The following is an 18612-nucleotide window of genomic DNA, read 5'->3' on the forward strand; positions in this document are numbered from 1 at the left end:
TGTATATTTTTCTTCCCTTTTCTTAATTAAATTTTGTAAGGGCATTTGCATGGTGTCTTACTCAGGTGTTTTCTCTGAAGCAGAGTGAGAATTCAGCAAATTAGATAATGCATGAGAAAAGTACATCAACTGATTTGAAAGGCCATCACCAAAATTAACATTGTTGGCACTGACACCACTTCTAAAACTGGAGTCTCTCTCAGACAAGACAAAGGCTGTGCCATCATGTTTCTCCACATGACTTGGTGAAATAACAAGAGATAACATGACTTGTTCAAGCCTTGTTTGTCAGATTTTAAGTAGTAGTTGTAAGTATAACCTTAGCAGAGATTACATTCTCAGAAAACCTTAAATAAAAATCTTGAGGGTATATTATACACCCGAGTCCTCGCACAAACTCAATGCACGTTCCTACAGGTGATGATAAAAAGCTGTTGAAATAAAGGTTGAAAAGAGGTGCACAAGAAATACGTTATAACTGGTAAAACAAGCCAACTCATACCACAACAAGCCTTCCACAGCAAGGAATCAGCTATTTGCTTGTTTGACTTTACTTATCCCTATAGTATATAATTTTCATGAGCTATCAATGAAGATAAAGTGAATGAGACATTCTATTCCATGCAAGGGTATTCAATGCAAGGGTATTTGGTAACTGATAATAATGAAATGCATATCTATCTACCTACCTATCTATCTATCTATCTATCTATCTATATATATATATATATATATATATATATATATATATATATATATATATATATATATATATATATATATATATATATTAATTCTTGGAGACACTAAATTAGGTTGTTTGATGATGGTGTTCAAATCTGGGGAAAATTATAACACACGCCTCAGAAATATGGAATAAACTAAAGGTGAAGTTACTCTACATTTATAGTGACAATAGATCCTGTAAAACACACCATGACTAGAATCAGCACAGACAGAGAGAGAGAGAGAGAGAGAGAGAGAGAGAGAGAGAGAGAGAGAGAGAGAGAGAGAGAGAGAGAGAGACTGCGAACGTAAAGTAAGATCTAAAGCAACGCCGTTATGGAGAGAGAGAGAGAGAGAGAGAGAGGTCATCATGGCGTGCGCGAGGGCGGTGGGCCACAAGTGTCTGTGGTACAGGTGTTCATGAGTTTGGCATTGTTTCTCAGAATTACTTTTTTTTTTTTTATGGTCTGCGCGTGTGTGTGTGGGTGTTGGTTGTTGGTGTGTCGGAAGGTGTGATTCTGTGTGTTGCAATGTGTTGTTATTATCTTCGCCACCCCCCCCCCCCCCCGAAAAAAAAAGCCCACTAAGAAGCCGGTCTCCGAACAGGGTCCGAGGCAGTAGTTAAAAAGTGAAGGATAAGCGTCTTGAAACTTCCCTCTTGAAGGAATTCAAGTCATAAAAAGGTGGAAATATAGAAATGGGCAGGGGGTTCCAGAGTTTACCAGAGAAAGGGATGAATGATTGAGAATATTGGTTAATTCTTGTATTAGAGAGGTGGACACAGTAGGGGTGAGAGAAAAGAAAGTCTTGTGCAACAAGGCCGCGGGAGGAGGGAAGGAATGCAGTTAGCAAGATCAGAAGAGCAGTTAGCATGAAAATAGCGGTAGAAGATAGCTAGAGATGCAACATTGCGGCGATGAGAAAGAGGCTGAAGACAGTCAGTTAGAGGAGAGGAGTTGACGAGACGAAAAGCTTTTGATTCCATCCTGTCTAAAAGAGCGGTATGAGTGGAACCCTTCTAGACATGTGAAGCATACTCTACACATTGTAGAGTTAGCAGCTGGAGGGGAGGGGGGAGGTGAGAATAAATGGCGGAGACGTCTCAGAACAACTAATTTCATAGAAGCTGCTTTAGCTAGAGATGAGATGTGAAGCTTCCAGTTTAGATTATAAAAGAAGGACAGACCGATGATTTCAGTGTAGAAGAGGAGGGGACAGTTGAGTGTCATTGAAGAAGAGGAATGTTGTTTGAAATGTTGTGTCGAGTTGATGGATGGATTGGGTTTTTGAGGCATTGAACAACACTAAGTTTGCTCTGCCCCAGTCAGAAATTTAAGTGATAGCAGAAGTCAGGCGTTCTGTGGCTTCCCTGCGTGAAATGTTTACTTCTTGACGAGCCGAGCGAGGGGCTCCTAATTTTGTTACCGCACAACCCACCGCTCCGCCTGGCCCCTGGAGGGTACAACGATGATTTGGCCAGGTGCACCTTTTGCCTCCTCGTAGGTAACTTTTGACGGCGCATCTTTCTGATTTTATGCCATTTCTTCGTCAGACCCACCGTTTTGTCGTATTTTGCATAGTTCGACTCAACGAGCGCGCAAAATGCGCGAATTATATGCCAGTTTTGGCTGACACCATCAGACTCAGCAGTGACTGTATAATCAAGATGCACTGTAAAAACTTGACAAAAAAAAAATGGTATTACGACGAGTTGAACTGTGAAGACGTTAAAAAAATGTTTATAACATGTTTTACTTGTGCTCGGTATTTTCAACAGTTAATCATTGAATGCCGAAATATATTATTACATTAAGTAGGAAAAAGTCTCGTGAACACGATAGTTTGATCAGAATGCAGATAAATCTCTATATATTGAAAACACAGCGTCATTTATAGCAACATGTCACTCGCCGCAACAATCGCGGCGGCGCGACACTGCGTGGCGTGTGCAGGCGGGCTCGGTATGGAGGTCTGCGACGCGTCTAAAAATTAGAACCCCTCCAGCCGCTGGTGGAAGGTCCTTTAAGTTGCTCCGCAGCTTAAAACACCTATTACCTGGTTATTATTACTTTTTTTTTTTTTAACTTTATTGCTTCTAGCGGTACAATCTTCTTTAAATCTAAGTTCACAGGTCGCATTACTCTGCGGTGGTTGCGTATCAGTATGTACAGAATATTATCATCATTAAGTAGTCTGTACAGTATAAAATTTAATTTTCGATTGACAAGCAAAGAATATGGTGACAACTCTCTCTCTCTCTCTCTCTCTCTCTCTCTCTCTCTCTCTCTCTCTCTCTCTCTCTCTCTCTCTCTCTCTCTCTCTCTCTCGAACATGTTCTAATGTTCTATAAAGATAATAAATGCAAAGTCGAACCAATGCAGTATAGGCATGCAGTTAAAAAGAAAGATAGAGAGAGAAAAAAAAGAAAAACTTGCTTGAGGACAGTGACGGCACCTGCTCTCAGAAGTGACAGAAATATGAATACAGCCATGTGGCATTTGTGGCGGAAAGAGATCACGAGGCCGACGACCTCTGCATGCAACTACTGCCTCCTCTGCATAAACAAGAAAAAAAAAAACTGCAGTGATGGAATTTGTTGAATGAAAGTGTACTAATGCATCCGATGTACTATTAAATACTCTGGTAGTTTGCTGTGTAGAGAGATAGAGAGAGAGAGAGAGAGAGAGAGAGAGAGAGAGAGAGAGAGAGAGAGAGAGAGAGAGAGCGTGTGTGTGTGTGAGGCTTGGAGAGGACATCAAAACAATCACAATCTTAAAGTGGTAACTATGAAATAACTTACTGTCCAAGTAGATGCAAGGAGAATAATGAAGAAGAAGAATAAGAGACACAAGAATGAACCCCCACAGTAAGTAGGAAAGAATAGATAAAGAAAACAAGAATAACGATAAGCACACACACACACACACACACACACACACACACACACACACACACACACACACACACACACAAAGCCGTCAATAACAGCACCGCCAACAGGAAAAGGAGCAGCAGCAGCAGCAGCATCTAATTTTCTCAGCAGCGATGGAGCCTCGTGGAAAATTACGACCTCTAGTCAACAACACTTCCGGGTACACAGTCGTCAGCCGACACCTGCGCGAAAATTACCTGCGTGTTTCATCAGGTATCTCATGGGATTTTTTTTTTTTTTTTGGGGGGGCAGGGGGGACAGGGGGAACGGAAATAACTCAGAAGCATGTTGCAAATCAGCAGTGTGATAAGGCATGAGGTGCAATACAGATAGTGATGTTGCGCGTGAAATTTTTTGTGTAACAGGGGTACTGGCCAAGGCAATAACAACAACAACAAATTAATAAATAAAAAATCCCACTGAGGTACCAGTCTCTAAAGAGAAAGGGCCAAAAGGAATATCTAAAGGCCTCGGAGCTATCTCTTAAAATAACTGAGGTTACAGGAAGGGGGAAACAAAGAAGCAGGCAGGAACTTCGAGACTTTATCAGTGAAAGGAATGAAAAATTGTAAATACTGGTTAACTATTGCATTAGGTAAGTCGACAAAGTATGGGTGCGAGGAAGCAGAAAAGTCTTGTGCAACGAGACCGTGGGAGAAGGGGAGGTATGCAGTAACAATTAGCATGAAAAGAGTGATAGAGGATATCAAGAGATGCAACGAGGCCGCGGGAGAATGGGGAAGTGTGCAGTAGCAGTTAACGTGAAAAGAGCGGTAGAAGATATCAAGAGATGCAACATTGCGGTGAAGAAAGAGAAACTAAAGACAGTCAATTAGACTATGTAGAGGACCATGCAGTCATATTTATTTATTTACTGGTGACGGAATGCACTAATTTCTCACTTTCTGTGCAGACTTAAAGTGCACTCGCGATTAATTTTTGGGGCAATAATCTTACATTTTACAATTCTTGTTCATTATAATGCACAGTTTCTAAGTATAGGGGCACATTATTCGTTTTTCATAGTTATCACAACTTCTTTAGTTCTGAATCAATATAAATATTTTAATTATCAGAAATAGTCACTATTTCTAAACTAACTTTCTCCAAGCTCCTCGAATCAGAAAACTTTTTTTTTTTTTTTTTTTTTACTCTGCGTGCATACTTAAGCCTTCCATCACCAGAATCTCATGCACTTTATATTTCTGCCCGGAACCATGCCAAGTCTGTTCTCCGACTAGCCAAAAACTCCTTCATTAATAAAATGTCAAAACCTTTCAAGATCTAACTCCCCTCGTGATTTCTAGCATCTAGCCAAAAATATCTCCAATAACTTTGCTTCTTCTTCTTTCCCTCCTCTATATCAACCAGATGGCACCACTGCTATCACATCTATTTCTAAAGCTGAACTCTTCGCTCAAACCTTTGCTAAAAACTCTACCTTGGACGATTCTGGGCTTGTTCCTCCCTCTCCTCCACCCTCTGACTACTTCATGCCACCTATTAAAATTCTTCGCAATGATGTTTTCCATGCTCTCGCTGGCCTAAACCCTCGGAAGGCTTATGGACCTGATGGGGTCCCTCCTATTGTTCTCCGAAACTGTGCCTCCGTGCTTGCACCTCGCCTAGTCAAACTCTTTCAGCTCTGTCTGTCAACATCTACCTTTCCTTCTTACTGGAAGTTTGCCTACATTCAACCTGCTCCTAAAAAGGGTGACCGTTCTAATCCCTCAAACTACCGTCCTATTGCTTTAATTTCCTGTCTATCTAAAGTTTTTGAATCTATCCTGAACAGGAAGATTCTTAAACATCTATCACTTGACAACCTTCTATCTGATCGCCAGTATGGGTTCCGTCAAGGCCGCTCTACTGGTTATCTTCTGGCTTTCCTTACTGAGTCTTGGTCATCCTCTTTTAGAGATTTTGGTGAAACTTTTGCTGTTGCCTTGGACATATCAAAAGCTTTTGATAGAGTCTGGCACAAAGCTTTGATTTCCAAACTACCTTCCTACGGTTTCTATCCTTCTCTCTGTAACTTCATCTCAAGTTTCCTTTCTGACCGTTCTATTGCTGCTGTGGTAGACGGTCATTGTTCTTCTCCTAAATCTATTAACAGTGGTGTTCTTCAGGGTTCTGTCCTGTCACCCACTCTCTTCTTATTATTCATTAATGATCTTCTAAACCAAACTTCTTGTCCTATCCACTCCTACGCTGATGATACCACCCTGCACTTTTCCACGTCTTTTCATAGACGTCCAACCCTTCAGGAGGTAAACACATCACGCAGGGAAGCCACAGAACGCTTGACTTCTGATCTTTCTAGAATTTCTGATTGGGGCAGAGCAAACTTGGTATTGTTCAATGCCTCAAAAACTCAATTCCTCCATCTATCAACTCGACACAACCTTCCAGACAACTATCCCCTCTTCTTCAATGACACTCAACTGTCCCCCTCTTCTACATTGAACATCCTCGGTCTGTCCTTTACTTATAATCTGAACTGGAAACTTCACATCTCATCTCTAGCTAAAACAGCTTCTATGAAGTTAGGTGTTCTGAGACGTCTCCGCCAGTTTTTCTCACTCCCCCCCCCAGCTGCTAACTCTGTACAAGGGCCTTATCCGTCCATGTATGGAGTATGCTTCACATGTCTGGGGTGTTCCACTCATACTGCTCTTCTAGACAGGGTGGAATCAAAAGCTTTTCGTCTCATCAACTCCTCTCCTCTAACTGACTGTCTTCAGCCTCTCTCTCACCGCCGCAATGTTGCATATCTAGCTGTCTTCTACCGCTATTTTCATGCTAACTGCTCTTCTGATCTTGCTAACTGCATGCCTCCCCTCCTTCCGCGGCCTCGCTGCACAAGACTTTCTTCTTTCTCTCACCCCTATTCTGTCCACCTTTCTAACACAAGAGTTAACCAGTATTCTCAATCATTCATCCCTTTTTCTGGTAAACTCTGGAACTCCCTGCCTGCTTCTGTATTTCCACCTTCCTATCACTTGAATTCCTTCAAGAGGGAGGTTTCAAGACACTTAATCATCATTTTTTGACCACTGCTTTGACCCTTTTATGGGACTGGCATTTCAGTGGGCATTTTTTTTATTAGATTTTTGTTGCCCTTGGCCAGTGTCCTTCCTGCATAAAAAAAAAAAATACTGGATATATTCATGTCTATTTGTCTACACACACACACACACACACACACACACGTGAGAAATTGAGAGTGGGTGAAAGGTGCAATTGAGGGGATGCAAATGAATAATTTTATGGGGTGTACAATTTTTTAGAACACAAGAAAGGTGAATGGAAGCGAGAGCGGCATTTCTGTCATGACACAAAGGAATGTTCAATGACCACCCGCAGGCTAACACACACAGCTACTACTGGTACTATGCATACATACACTAAATAGTCTTGCTCAGTGGTCAAGTATATATAACCTTCCCCACTCACTTGGAGTATGTTGATAATTTTCTTTAGCTTTCCCCCAAAAATTCATCCCAGTAATTCAGTTAGCTATTCTTTTATTCGTCATTCAAGCAATATCAGTTTACATCTTCTTGCGCAGCTTTTTCCATGTTCGAGGTCCTTTGAATGTTGATAATTTTTCATTTGTCAAGAGCCGTATCATAAAACACCGGGTTTTCATAACGATAAATTTCAAAGGCTACAGAGATGGTTGATAGTGTTTCCATGTGTGTTTTCTCCCTTCACGATGCGGGATCCATATTAAACTATCACTACCATCACGAAAATCCGCTTAAAACATGAGTAAATGACTTCCTTTCGAGTCCGTTCAAAGTAAGCAAGATAAGACACTGAAAAGTTTGAGAACACGGCCCCTTTTTTTGTCGGGGGTGTTACCAGCATAATTACTTAGCTCTCTGTCCTTAGACTGTTAGCTACTATTGTCGTGAAAGCATCATTAGAGGCTGTAAAAGGTAGTTGAGATCATGAAACGTATTCTGAAACGTTTCGACGTGTTATCTGAACCGCTTTGAACAGGATACTTCCCCTACCTCCGCTCCTCTTCTTTTTTTAGTGAAAGTAGTTGGGGGTTTTAAAGAATGTTTGTTTGCATGATACTGTTCTTTTTGTTTTGATAGTGATAGTTTAACACGTATTCTGCATTCTCAGTGGTAAAATACCCATGAGAACCCGATCTTGAAACACTGCAGTCTTCATAAATAATCCGTATGAGTCCAAAACGTTTCAGAATACATGTCCCGAGACTTCGAAACATTTGATAATATTCCAACACTTCTTTCAGGAAACACTTATTTACATGGATGGAATGAGAATAGTGTACATGACAAAGAGGACGTGGAGGAACGGGAAGACAATGACACTATCGAGGAGGAGGAAGATTGTGTAGGTGAATTGTTTCGCCGGTCAGATATGAGCCTCACCTTCCACTATGCGCAGGACCTCCCATGATGCTTCGCGACGAAACACTGAAAACAAATGGAAACAAGTAATACAATAAAACATCAAACAGAACCCAAAGAATCCTTAAGGGCCTGTCGATACAAAGATTGTAGCTCCGCATCGACGTCTACATCTACTGACTGATGTTATGTACGACTGCCTTGTGTTTTTCTTCCTTCCGCTATTATCCTTCATTCTTTTCTTCCTTGCATTATTTCCAAGCGCCTTTCTCAATATTGAAAACAAAGCAAGGGAGAAAAGAAGGATAATGAACAGATGGAAGAAGACAGGCAAAATGCGGTCGCATCACAGCAAAATCAAGGGAGTGAAACTGACGTTGAACGAAGGGCGGTGTTGCACAGTACGAGTATATCCGCGTTAGATCAAATGTGGAAATAATCCAAGGGAAATTATTTTTTAAAGCTTCTTTAGATTAACCTTTACGCCCGGAATTCAAAGATGCAGCAGCACACGTGTTATAAGGACTTACATTAGGCTGATGCGAAAAAAAAAATCATATATATATATATATATATATATATATATATATATATATATATATATATATATATATATATATATATATATATATATATATATATATATATATATATATATATATATATATATATATATATATATATATATATATATATATATATGCTTTTGATGAAGAAATGTGTTAATATATTTACCACAACCTACTACTACTACTACTACTACTACTACTACTAGACACTCGAGACTTAATTTTCACATTGTTCCTCAATCAATCTGCAGTATTGTCTTCTTTCTTTGTTATTGTAGAAACTAGATTTACTTGTCTACAAATGGTGGAAAGGAAAAAATAAACAGCACAGAAATAACACTTCCATCTTCATGTTCATACAAAAAAAAAAAAAAGAAAAAGAAAACGGAGAAGCAAAAGTTACAAGTCATCCCAGCCTATCAATGGTGGTCGTCGCAGCCTGTATTATTTGCTGCTGTCTGACCTGGCCCTCCTCCATCCCTTCACCTGTGAGAAGCACAAGTGTTTCACCCATGGGGTATATATGTATATATATATACCAGGAGGGAAAGGGTGAAAAGACAGAGTGGCTTCAGTCGGACACACAGGCACAACTCTCAGATCAGCCATGGCCAAGCTACTGACGGTGGTGGGCCTGGTGGTCCTCGTGGTCTTATCTGTCTCTCACGCCGAGGTACAGTATGTCCATCCAACTACGAAGATCTTGAACCACCATTCGTATCTTGAAAAGCTTTGGGTTCTCACAAGAACTGTTTTCAAAGGCCACAAATGTGCTTCATCAGGTTCTCATGAGTTTTCTCATTGGTGATGCATTGACACATGTTACACTAACATCATAATCATGAAAATCATGATAAACTTCCACTAGAGTCTTGAGGTAGTCGAGAGATCCCGAAACGCTTGGGAGTGTCTTCAAGAGTAACACAACAGGAGGATAGTAGCAGTATAGCAGTAGTAGTAGTAGTAGTAGTAGTAGTAGTAGTAGTTGTTGTAGTTGTAGTAGTAGTAGTAATAGTTGTTGTAGTAGTAGTAGTAGTAGTAGTAGTAGTGATATGAGACGCAATATTATTGGTGGCGGCAGTACGCATATCAGTTCCAAAGGTGCGTTGATGCATCCTTCCTCTGAAGCAGTTAAAGTTGTAGGGAGTTCAAAACCAAGCAAGGAGTTTTGGAGTTTCCTAATGAAAGGGATGAAAGAGTGGAGGTGCTGGTTAATCCTTGCATTAATGAGGTGAAGGGAATGAGAGTGAGGAAGGAGTGTTGTTTATCCCAATGGCTACTGAATGGTGTCGTAAAAAGAATGAGACGAAGATTTACATAAGTTCACCAAACACAGCGAATAATCAATTATCCTCTATCAGGATATAAAGTAAATTTAACTTTTTATATAATTTTTATCAAGTGCTGTGTCCTTTTGTATTCCAACCCAACAGGAAAAATACACCAGTGCCCTAAGCTGCGAAGAAAGAGGGGGTGTGTGTACTGCTGCTAAAGGCAATACTGTCAATATCTGCGACCAGGTGACAGACGCCGCCCCATGTCCTGGCCAGAGGGTGTGCTGCATGCTTAGTAAGTTAACTGTGTGTGCTTCTGTTGCTTTCTGTCACGAATTTTCATGCATAGAGTATTATAATGCTTTTAATACATTTAGTAATTGTAACCCGTACTTTGAAACGCTTTAGGCTTTCACAAGGACTATTATTTTTAAACGGCAATGCACATTATTTTATTAATCCGGTTTCCATGGGCTCTTTTTCCCCATTGATAGTGCAGGAACCTTGTTGAATTATCACTAGAATCGTGGAAGCATCCTCAATCCCCTCCTCGCCCCTAACCCCATCTCCCCACCCCGACCAAAAAAAAAAAAAAAAAAAAAAAAAAAAAAAAAAAAAAAAAATATATATATATATATATATATATATATATATATATATATATATATATATATATATATATATATATATATATATATATATATATATATATATATATATATATATATAAATCACTAGAGTCTGTTAAAAGTAGAGATAAGGAACCGATCGAAACGTTTGAGTCCTAGCTAGTGACTGAAGTGCTTGTGTATATATTTTACTATAACTTTCACAGGTATATTAACTGACATTGTTTTTATTGGTCATTAAGGTGGGGGACCGTTTAGATCACGTCGCAAAAATGTTAAGAACGCACCCGGCAAAAATAAGGACGGATCTTTGAAGAGGAAATTGCAAAAGGTTGGCAAGAATAAGGATTCCAATGTTAAAAAGATCAAGAAAAGACGACATAAACAAAAGAAACGTGATGGGTCAGTGAAAGGTGGAAAGAATAAGAGGAAGAAGATCAACAAGAAGAAAACGAAGGCGGCAGTGAAGAAAATCACGAAGAAGAATCAGGACAAAGGAAGTGTGGAAGTGGTGAAGAAAGATGAGCCAGGTAAGGGTTCAGAGGGGGCTGTGGGGAAGCCCGACGACAAGACAGGTTGATATCACTGGCGCAACTAAATATGAGGTAATCTGCCTCCTATTGACAGCATGATGGGTTTTATTTAATTTCAGTAACCCTAAAGCATAGACAATTCTTCTCTGCTCTCTCTCTCTCTCTCTCTCTCTCTCTCTCTCTCTCTCTCTCTCTCTCTCTCTCTCTCTCTCTCTCTCTCTCTCTCTCTATATATATATATATATATATATATATATATATATATATATATATAACACTGCCCGTTTTGCTGTCAGTGGTGTAATAATATTGCAAAACTGGAAATGCAAAAAATAATGCCAGTGAGTAAAAAAAAATACCCACTGCACTAGAAACTACGTAAAAGTAAATGCATGAATAAGTCAATATTAATAAACAGTTAGATAAATAGATAAAATATAAAGAATAAGCTCCTCCTTCGTCCTCGCTTTACTTTTTCATATAATACTACGTGTACGTCTGGGACCTTTCACAGCGCTTCATTATACTCCAATGTTGAACGCTTACTATCTCCACCAGGTGCAGATGAGAAGTTTGCCTCAGTATGCAAGGGCACCCGAAAATGTAAAGGAACTTGTATCCTTGAAAGTGAAAAGTGTAACGGTAAAGTAAGGAATACCTGCGGGCCTTGGTGTAAATGCTGTGAGCCTCGAGGAGGTGGAGGCGGTGGAGGCGGTGGCAGTGGGCAATGTGGCGGCAAGTGTAAGGGTAAATGTACCGCCAAGACGGCCTGCAAAAAGGGGAGGGAGTGGAAAGAGGGTCAAGGTTGCACGGGTGCCTGGTGCGGCTGCTGTAAGAAGAAGAAGAAGAATTCCAGTAAGTATTTTGTGGCGTCAATTAATTATTAGCTTTTCTATTTTCCAAAGTGATTTTCCATATTGTCTGTATTTCAAAGCGCTCTGGACTCTCCTCAGGAGTATTTTCAAGTGGTGCAGATCTGATTAGTCAAATTGCTATGATTTTTTTTTTTTTTTTATCTTCCGGTTTTTATGCCCGGTTCCCTCAGTCCATCAGGCCGGTTTCGGCATTTGTGAACTGTAACCCCCCAACCTCGAACCATGGCCCGGAATCGAACCTGTGTGCCAAAAGTCCCCTTTGTTCCCAAGCGCGAGTGGTACATTTTTTCTCATTCAATTGGCGATGCAGAATCCTTAACTGTTAAATTATCACGAAAATAATGAAAACATTATTGAAAATCGTAATAACTTCCACCTCAACCTATTGAAAGTAGTGGAGATGAAGCTGTTCAGCCATTTGAGAACATGGGGATCTTTAGAAGTAATACAGGGCAAGTTATTCATCTATCACTTTACATCTTATCAAGTAAATAACTGTGATATATAATGGAACACTTTCCTGAAAAATGAGGTTGTCTATAAGTCTGGGCGTGCTTGCAGGAAGCTTAAGTCTGTTCACTGGTGGGCTTGCATGTTTGAAAATGTTGGGCTTTATAACCATGATTCATTAACACGGTATTCATGAAAGTTTATACAGTACATAATATCTATACATACTGTGAAATAACTGATGTCTTTCTTATACAGAGAAGTGCAAAGTCTCGAATCAGTGTTCTGAAAAGAAAGGCTCCTGTAAAAAGAAATGTAGTAAGAATGAGAAGCCCATGAAGCAAAAGAAACTGTGCGCGAAAAAGTGTCGCTGCTGTGTTCCAAAGAAGAATAAGAAGAAGAAGTGCAAGAAGACGGACGCATGCAAGAATGAAGGAGGGAAGTGCAAGAACCCCAAGAAATGTAAAAGCAATATGGTGTCAAACTCATGTGATAAAGGCTGTGTGTGTTGTATCAAGGGTAAGTACAGTACAAAAGCATCGTAACGTCTGCCGCCCAATCTCTGTATCGATCTCAAGACATGAATATATAAATCTACCCATCTTATTTTGCATTCAAAACAAAATGCAAGTAGGTTATTTTTTTCTGTATAAAGTGAAACAAACTCTCAAGAAGTATGTGATATTTGAATCTTGCTTTCCTACCTACTTCTAGCTGAGAGAGCGCCAATTATTTCAGATAATAATAATTCTTGTCTCGGTTTCAGATGTAGTGTGTCCCCAGCCCAACAAATGCAGAGAATACAATGGCATCTGTAGTAAGACCTGTAGCAGCAATGAGAGGGAACTGAAAGATTTGTGCAACACAGACAGCTCAAGCAACACCTGCAAGTGCTGTGCTCCCAAGTGCTCGCAAGACTCAGCCTGCACCCAGTGGGGAGGAACTTGTGTGGATGATCCCGAACAATGTTCAACAGAATCTGGCACATACACGATCACTGGAGGCTGCATGGGATACAACTGTGTATGCTGCAAACCAGGTGAATAAATGCAACATGCTCTCTCTCTTAATTGCACAGTGCACATTATCAACTATGTAATTAGCTATGAAAGATAGAAATATTTTCACTAGTATCAGCACATAAATTTCTACTGATACATAGTATCAGCTAAGAGAGCACCAGTTATTTCAGATGATAATAATTCTTGTCTCAGTTTCAGGTGTAGTGTGTCCCCAGCCCAACAAATGCAGAGAATACAATGGCATCTGTAGTAAGACCTGTAGCAGCAATGAGAGGGAACTGAAAGGTTTGTGCAACACAGACAGCTCAAGCAACACCTGCAAGTGCTGTGCTCCCAAGTGCTCACAAGACTCAGCCTGCACCCAGTGGGGAGGAACTTGTGTGGATGATCCCGAACAATGTTCAACAGAATCTGGCACATACACGATCACTGGAGGCTGCACGGGATACAGCTGTGTATGCTGCAAACCAGGTGAATAAATGCAACATGTTCTCTCTCTCTCTTAATTGTACAGTGAACACTATCACATAATTAGTTATGAAAGATAGAAATATTTACACTGGTATCAGCACATAAATTTCTACTGATACACAGTATCAGCTGAGAGAGTGCCAGTTATTTCAGATGATAATAATTCTTGTCTCAGTTTCAGGTGTAGTGTGTCCCCAGCCCAACAAATGCAGAGAATACAATGGCATCTGTAGTAAGACCTGTAGCAGCAATGAGAGGGAACTGAAAGATTTGTGCAACACAGACAGCTCAAGCAACACCTGCAAGTGCTGTGCTCCCAAGTGCTCGCAAGACTCAGCCTGCACCCAGTGGGGAGGAACTTGTGTGGATGATCCCGAACAATGTTCAACAGAATCTGGCACATACACGATCACTGGAGGCTGCACGGGATACAGCTGTGTATGCTGCAAACCAGGTGAATAAATGCAACATGTTCTCTCTCTCTCTTAATTGTACAGTGCACACTATCACATAATTAGTTATGAAAGATAGAAATATTTACACTGGTATCAGCACATAAATTTTTACTGATACACAGTTTCAGCTGAGAGAGTGCCAGTTATTTCAGATGATAATAATTCTTGTCTCAGTTTCAGGTGTAGTGTGTCCCCAGCCCAACAAATGCAGAGAATACAGTGGCATCTGTAGTAAGACCTGTCGCAGCAATGAGAGGGAACTGAAAGATTTGTGCAACACAGACAGCTCAAGCAACACCTGCAAGTGCTGTGCTCCCAAGTGCTCGCAAGACTCAGCCTGCACCCAGTGGGGAGGAATTTGTGTGGATGATCCCAACCAATGTGTAACGGAACATGGCGCAAACACGATCACTGGAGGCTGCACGGGATACAGCTGTGTATGCTGCAAACCAGGTGAATAAATGCAACATGTTCTCTCTCTCTCTCTCTCTCTCTCTCTCTCTAAATTGCACAGTGCATACTATCAACTATGTAATTAGTTATGAAAGATAGAAATATTTTCCCTAGTATCAGCACATAAATTTCTTCTCTTCAGAACTGGTATCTAATTTCTAAGGAAAGACCATTAACTTCACCATATAGAAGTTGCTGGAAAAAAAAAAAAAAAAAGAGCACACGAAAAAATCACATTTAACTGTACATTCAAAGTTTTGCAGCCAACAAATGATTAGTAGTCTTGTGTACTAAGTAAACTTGGTAGTACAACATCCACAAAAGTTTAGGATATAAGAGAAAGTGTGCATCATTAAGCAATGAACTAGATACAAAGAGGTCTTCATTAGATCTTGGAAATGAAGATAGGAATCATATTTCACTGTTTACTATGTTTGATTAATTCTCATTATTATTTTCTTCCCCTACAGTCACTGCCACGACTCCTAGTGGTTCTGGCAGTTCGGGTAGCAGTTCTGGTGGCAGTACTGGAAGTTCTGGTGGCAGTAGTGGTGGTTCTAGTGGCAGTACTGGAAGTTCTGGTGGCAGTAGTGGTGGTTCTAGCGGTAGTACTGGAGGTTCTAGTGGCAGTAGTGGTGGTTCTAGCGGTAGTACTGGAGGTTCTGGTGGCAGTAGTGGTGGTTCTAGTGGTAGTACTGGAAGTTCTGGTGGCAGTAGTGGTGGTTCTAGTGGTAGTACTGGAAGTTCTGGTGGCAGTAGTGGTGGTTCTGGCGGTAGTTCTGGAGGTTCTGGTGGCAGTAGTGGTGGTTCTAGCGGTAGTACTGGAGGTTCTAGTGGCAGTAGTGATGGTTCTAGCGGTAGTACTGGAGGTTCTGGTGGCAGTAGTGGTGGTTCTAGCGGTAGTACTGGAAGTTCTGGTGGCAGTAGTGGTGGTTCTGACAGTAGTTCTGGAGGTTCTGGTGGCAGCAGTGGTGGTTCTAGTGGTAGTACTGGAAGTTCTGGTGGCAGTAGTGGTGGTTCTGGCGGTAGTTCTGGAGGTTCTGGTGGCAGTAGTGGTGGTTCTAGCGGCAGTACTGGAAGTTCTGGTGGCAGTAGTGGTGGTTCTAGCGGTAGTACTGGAAGTTCTGGTGGCAGTAGTGGTGGTTCTAGTGGTAGTACTGGAAGTTCTGGTGGCAGTAGTGGTGGTTCTAGCGGTAGTACTGGAAGTTCTGGTGGCAGTAGTGGTGGTTCTAGTGGTAGTACTGGAAGTTCTGGTGGCAGCAGTGGTGGTTCTGGCGGTAGTTCTGGAGGTTCTGGTGGCAGTAGTGATGGTTCTAGCGGCAGTACTGGAAGTTCTGGTGGCAGTAGTGATAGTTCTGGCGGTAGTTCTGGAGGTTCTGGCAGCAGTACTGGCAGTTCTGGCGGCAGTTCTGGAGGTTCTGGCAGCAGTACTGACAGTTCTGGCGGCAGTACTGGAAGTTCTGGTGGCAGTAGTGGCAGTTCTGGCGGTAGTTCTGAAGGTTCTGGTGGCAGTAGTGGTGGTTCTAGCGGTAGTTCTGGAGATTCTGGTGGCAGTAGTGATAGTTCTGGCGGTAGTTCTGGAGGTTCTGGCAGCAGTACTGGCAGTTCTGGCGGCAGTTCTGGAGGTTCTGGCAGCAGTACTGACAGTTCTGGCGGCAGTACTGGAAGTTCTGGTGGCAGTAGTGGCAGTTCTGGTGGTAGTTCTGCAGGTTCTAGTGGCAGCACCAGTTCGGAAGGGGAGGGATGAAGGCAAAGCCTGTTAATGCATCTAAACACTTGTAGTTACTCACTCACAAACAGTCTGTGTGGGATCATGGACCCCAACCTTTGACAATGCAATGCATTTTATGAACTTCACTTTGTTGCCAAATTGAGTTTTATTTATATGATGCTAATCCCTTGGTTCTATATTCGATCATGCTGTCCGGTCATGAAGGAATTTTGTGGTGAGATAAGTGTTGGAGCATATGAACTGTCTATTGCCTGGTGATTAAGTGAAACAGAGCATGCTTAATTCAACATAAATATTCATTATTATTTTTTTTTCAAGCTGCCTTAGTTTATAAAGTATGCATATATTTACTTGTGCAATTTTATGGTTAATTTTAATGTATTTATCTCAATAACACGTTATGAGCAAGAATTCTAGTTTTATTTTGCTATCCATTAACCCTTTAATGGGCAATTTCAATCACTGATGAAAACTGGTAAAGGTCAGCCTCACAGTCCGACCCTTTGACACGTTGGTTCCTCGGGCAAGAGCAGCTAGAGGCCGTTCTTCCAGCAGCAGCAGCTTCAAAGTGATGTTGGTCCCGGTCCAAAATTCCCCTACAGTTGGGCAAACGGAATAACAAGCAGCAGCAGCAGCAGTAGTGCCTGCCTCGAGGAATCCACCCCCTTTGAATTGGTGCCTCTTGGCAGAGCAATGGCACAGTCCCCACAAGTACACCTTCTCAATCGTGCATGAAGGCATTATTTCAATGAGAGTACTCATAAGGAGGTTATATGTGCCTAGATACTCACATCATCCAAACCTGTGTTAAAATTTTTTGAGAAAAAAAAAAAAAGATAATAATAACAATAATTTAAAGAATTTTTCCCTAACAACTGTGATATGTTCTTTACTTATAAAAGAATCATTATACATATGTTAAATAGTATTTTGAATTTTTTGGAGAACGGTTCAGATAAAAATCATATTTCAACTTTTATACAAAATGAAAACACATAGAAAACACACTTTTTCTATTGATATATACATTTTATATAAATATTCTTCTGCATTTCATAATTTAATCATATGTAACCTAAGGTGAATTTTTTTTTATTTGAATTTTTTTTTTGTACAGGTTCGGATCAGTGTTGAAAACTTAAAAAAAAATTTAATTTAAAGAATTTTCCTGAACAACTGTGATATGTTCTTTACTTATAAAAGAACCATTATACACATGTAAAATAGTGTGTTGATTTTTTCGGAGAACGGTTCAGATAATCATATTTCAATTTTTATAAAAAAATGAAGACACGTAGAAAACACACTTTTTCATTTGATGTATACATTTTATACAAACATTATTCTTCTGCATTTCATAATTTAATTGTCTGTAACCTTAGATGAAAAATTTTTATTGGAAAATTCTAAAATTTTTTGTTAAATTAATATTTTGAAAAAAATTTAATTTAAAGAATTTTTCCTTAACAACTGTGATATGTTCTTTACTTATAAAAGAACCACTATACATTTATAAAATAGAGTTTTAAGTTTTTTGGAGAACAGTTTAGATAAAAAGCATATTTCACTTTTTATACAAAATGAAAACACATAGAAAACACACTTTTTTGATTGATATATACATTTTATATAAATATTCTTCTTCTGCATTTCATAATTTAATTATCTGTAACTTTAGATGAAAAATTTTTAATGGATTTTTTTTTTTTTTTTCTTTTTCCTACAGGTCCGAACCTCTAACACCCGCAGATGCATGCAGATGTCAGATGCATCTCAGTTGTCTAGGCATGTAACAGCCTGCCATGCAGCACAAGGATTTGTATTCATCAGACATGATATCCATCTGGATTAAGCCATAAGCCAAAGAGCATTAGCTCACATTAACTCATAGCTGCTTACTAATTATTAATAAGATCTTCCAAAATTTGCAGCTGCAAGATGGCAGTTATAAAGACTACTTGTCATCCTCTTTTCATACACATTGGTGCATCCTAGAAGGAATCTTGATGAATATTAATGTACTCTCATTGCCATCTATCAAGAAACGTGATAATTTTATTTCTTATATAATACTGTTGTAAGTAGTTGTTGTTTTATTGT

The 18612-nt window shown here is 40.1% G+C and overlaps 1 protein-coding gene across 2 annotated transcripts; it reads left to right on the top strand.

Moving 5' to 3' along the window:
- Window positions 1–9144: 9144 nt before the first annotated feature.
- LOC135110515 (uncharacterized) lies at window positions 9145–16923 on the top strand. Of its 2 annotated transcripts, XM_064022910.1 has the most exons (11): window positions 9145–9291; window positions 10052–10187; window positions 10764–11051; window positions 11613–11909; window positions 12638–12898; window positions 13146–13418; window positions 13594–13872; window positions 14048–14326; window positions 14502–14780; window positions 15251–15691; window positions 15734–16923. In XM_064022910.1, the coding sequence occupies exons 1-11, from the start codon at window positions 9226–9228 to the stop codon at window positions 16525–16527; spliced, it is 3393 nt and encodes a 1130-aa protein (XP_063878980.1). In that variant the 5' UTR covers window positions 9145–9225; the 3' UTR covers window positions 16528–16923. The 2 variants fall into 2 exon arrangements, with proteins under 2 accessions (XP_063878980.1, XP_063878979.1); XM_064022909.1 differs by having other exon boundaries at window positions 15251–16923.
- Window positions 16924–18612: the final 1689 nt, after the last annotated feature.

The sequence above is a fragment of the Scylla paramamosain genome, chromosome 20, assembly GCF_035594125.1.
Source record: "Scylla paramamosain isolate STU-SP2022 chromosome 20, ASM3559412v1, whole genome shotgun sequence".
In the NCBI taxonomy this organism is placed as follows: Eukaryota; Metazoa; Arthropoda; class Malacostraca; order Decapoda; family Portunidae; genus Scylla; species Scylla paramamosain.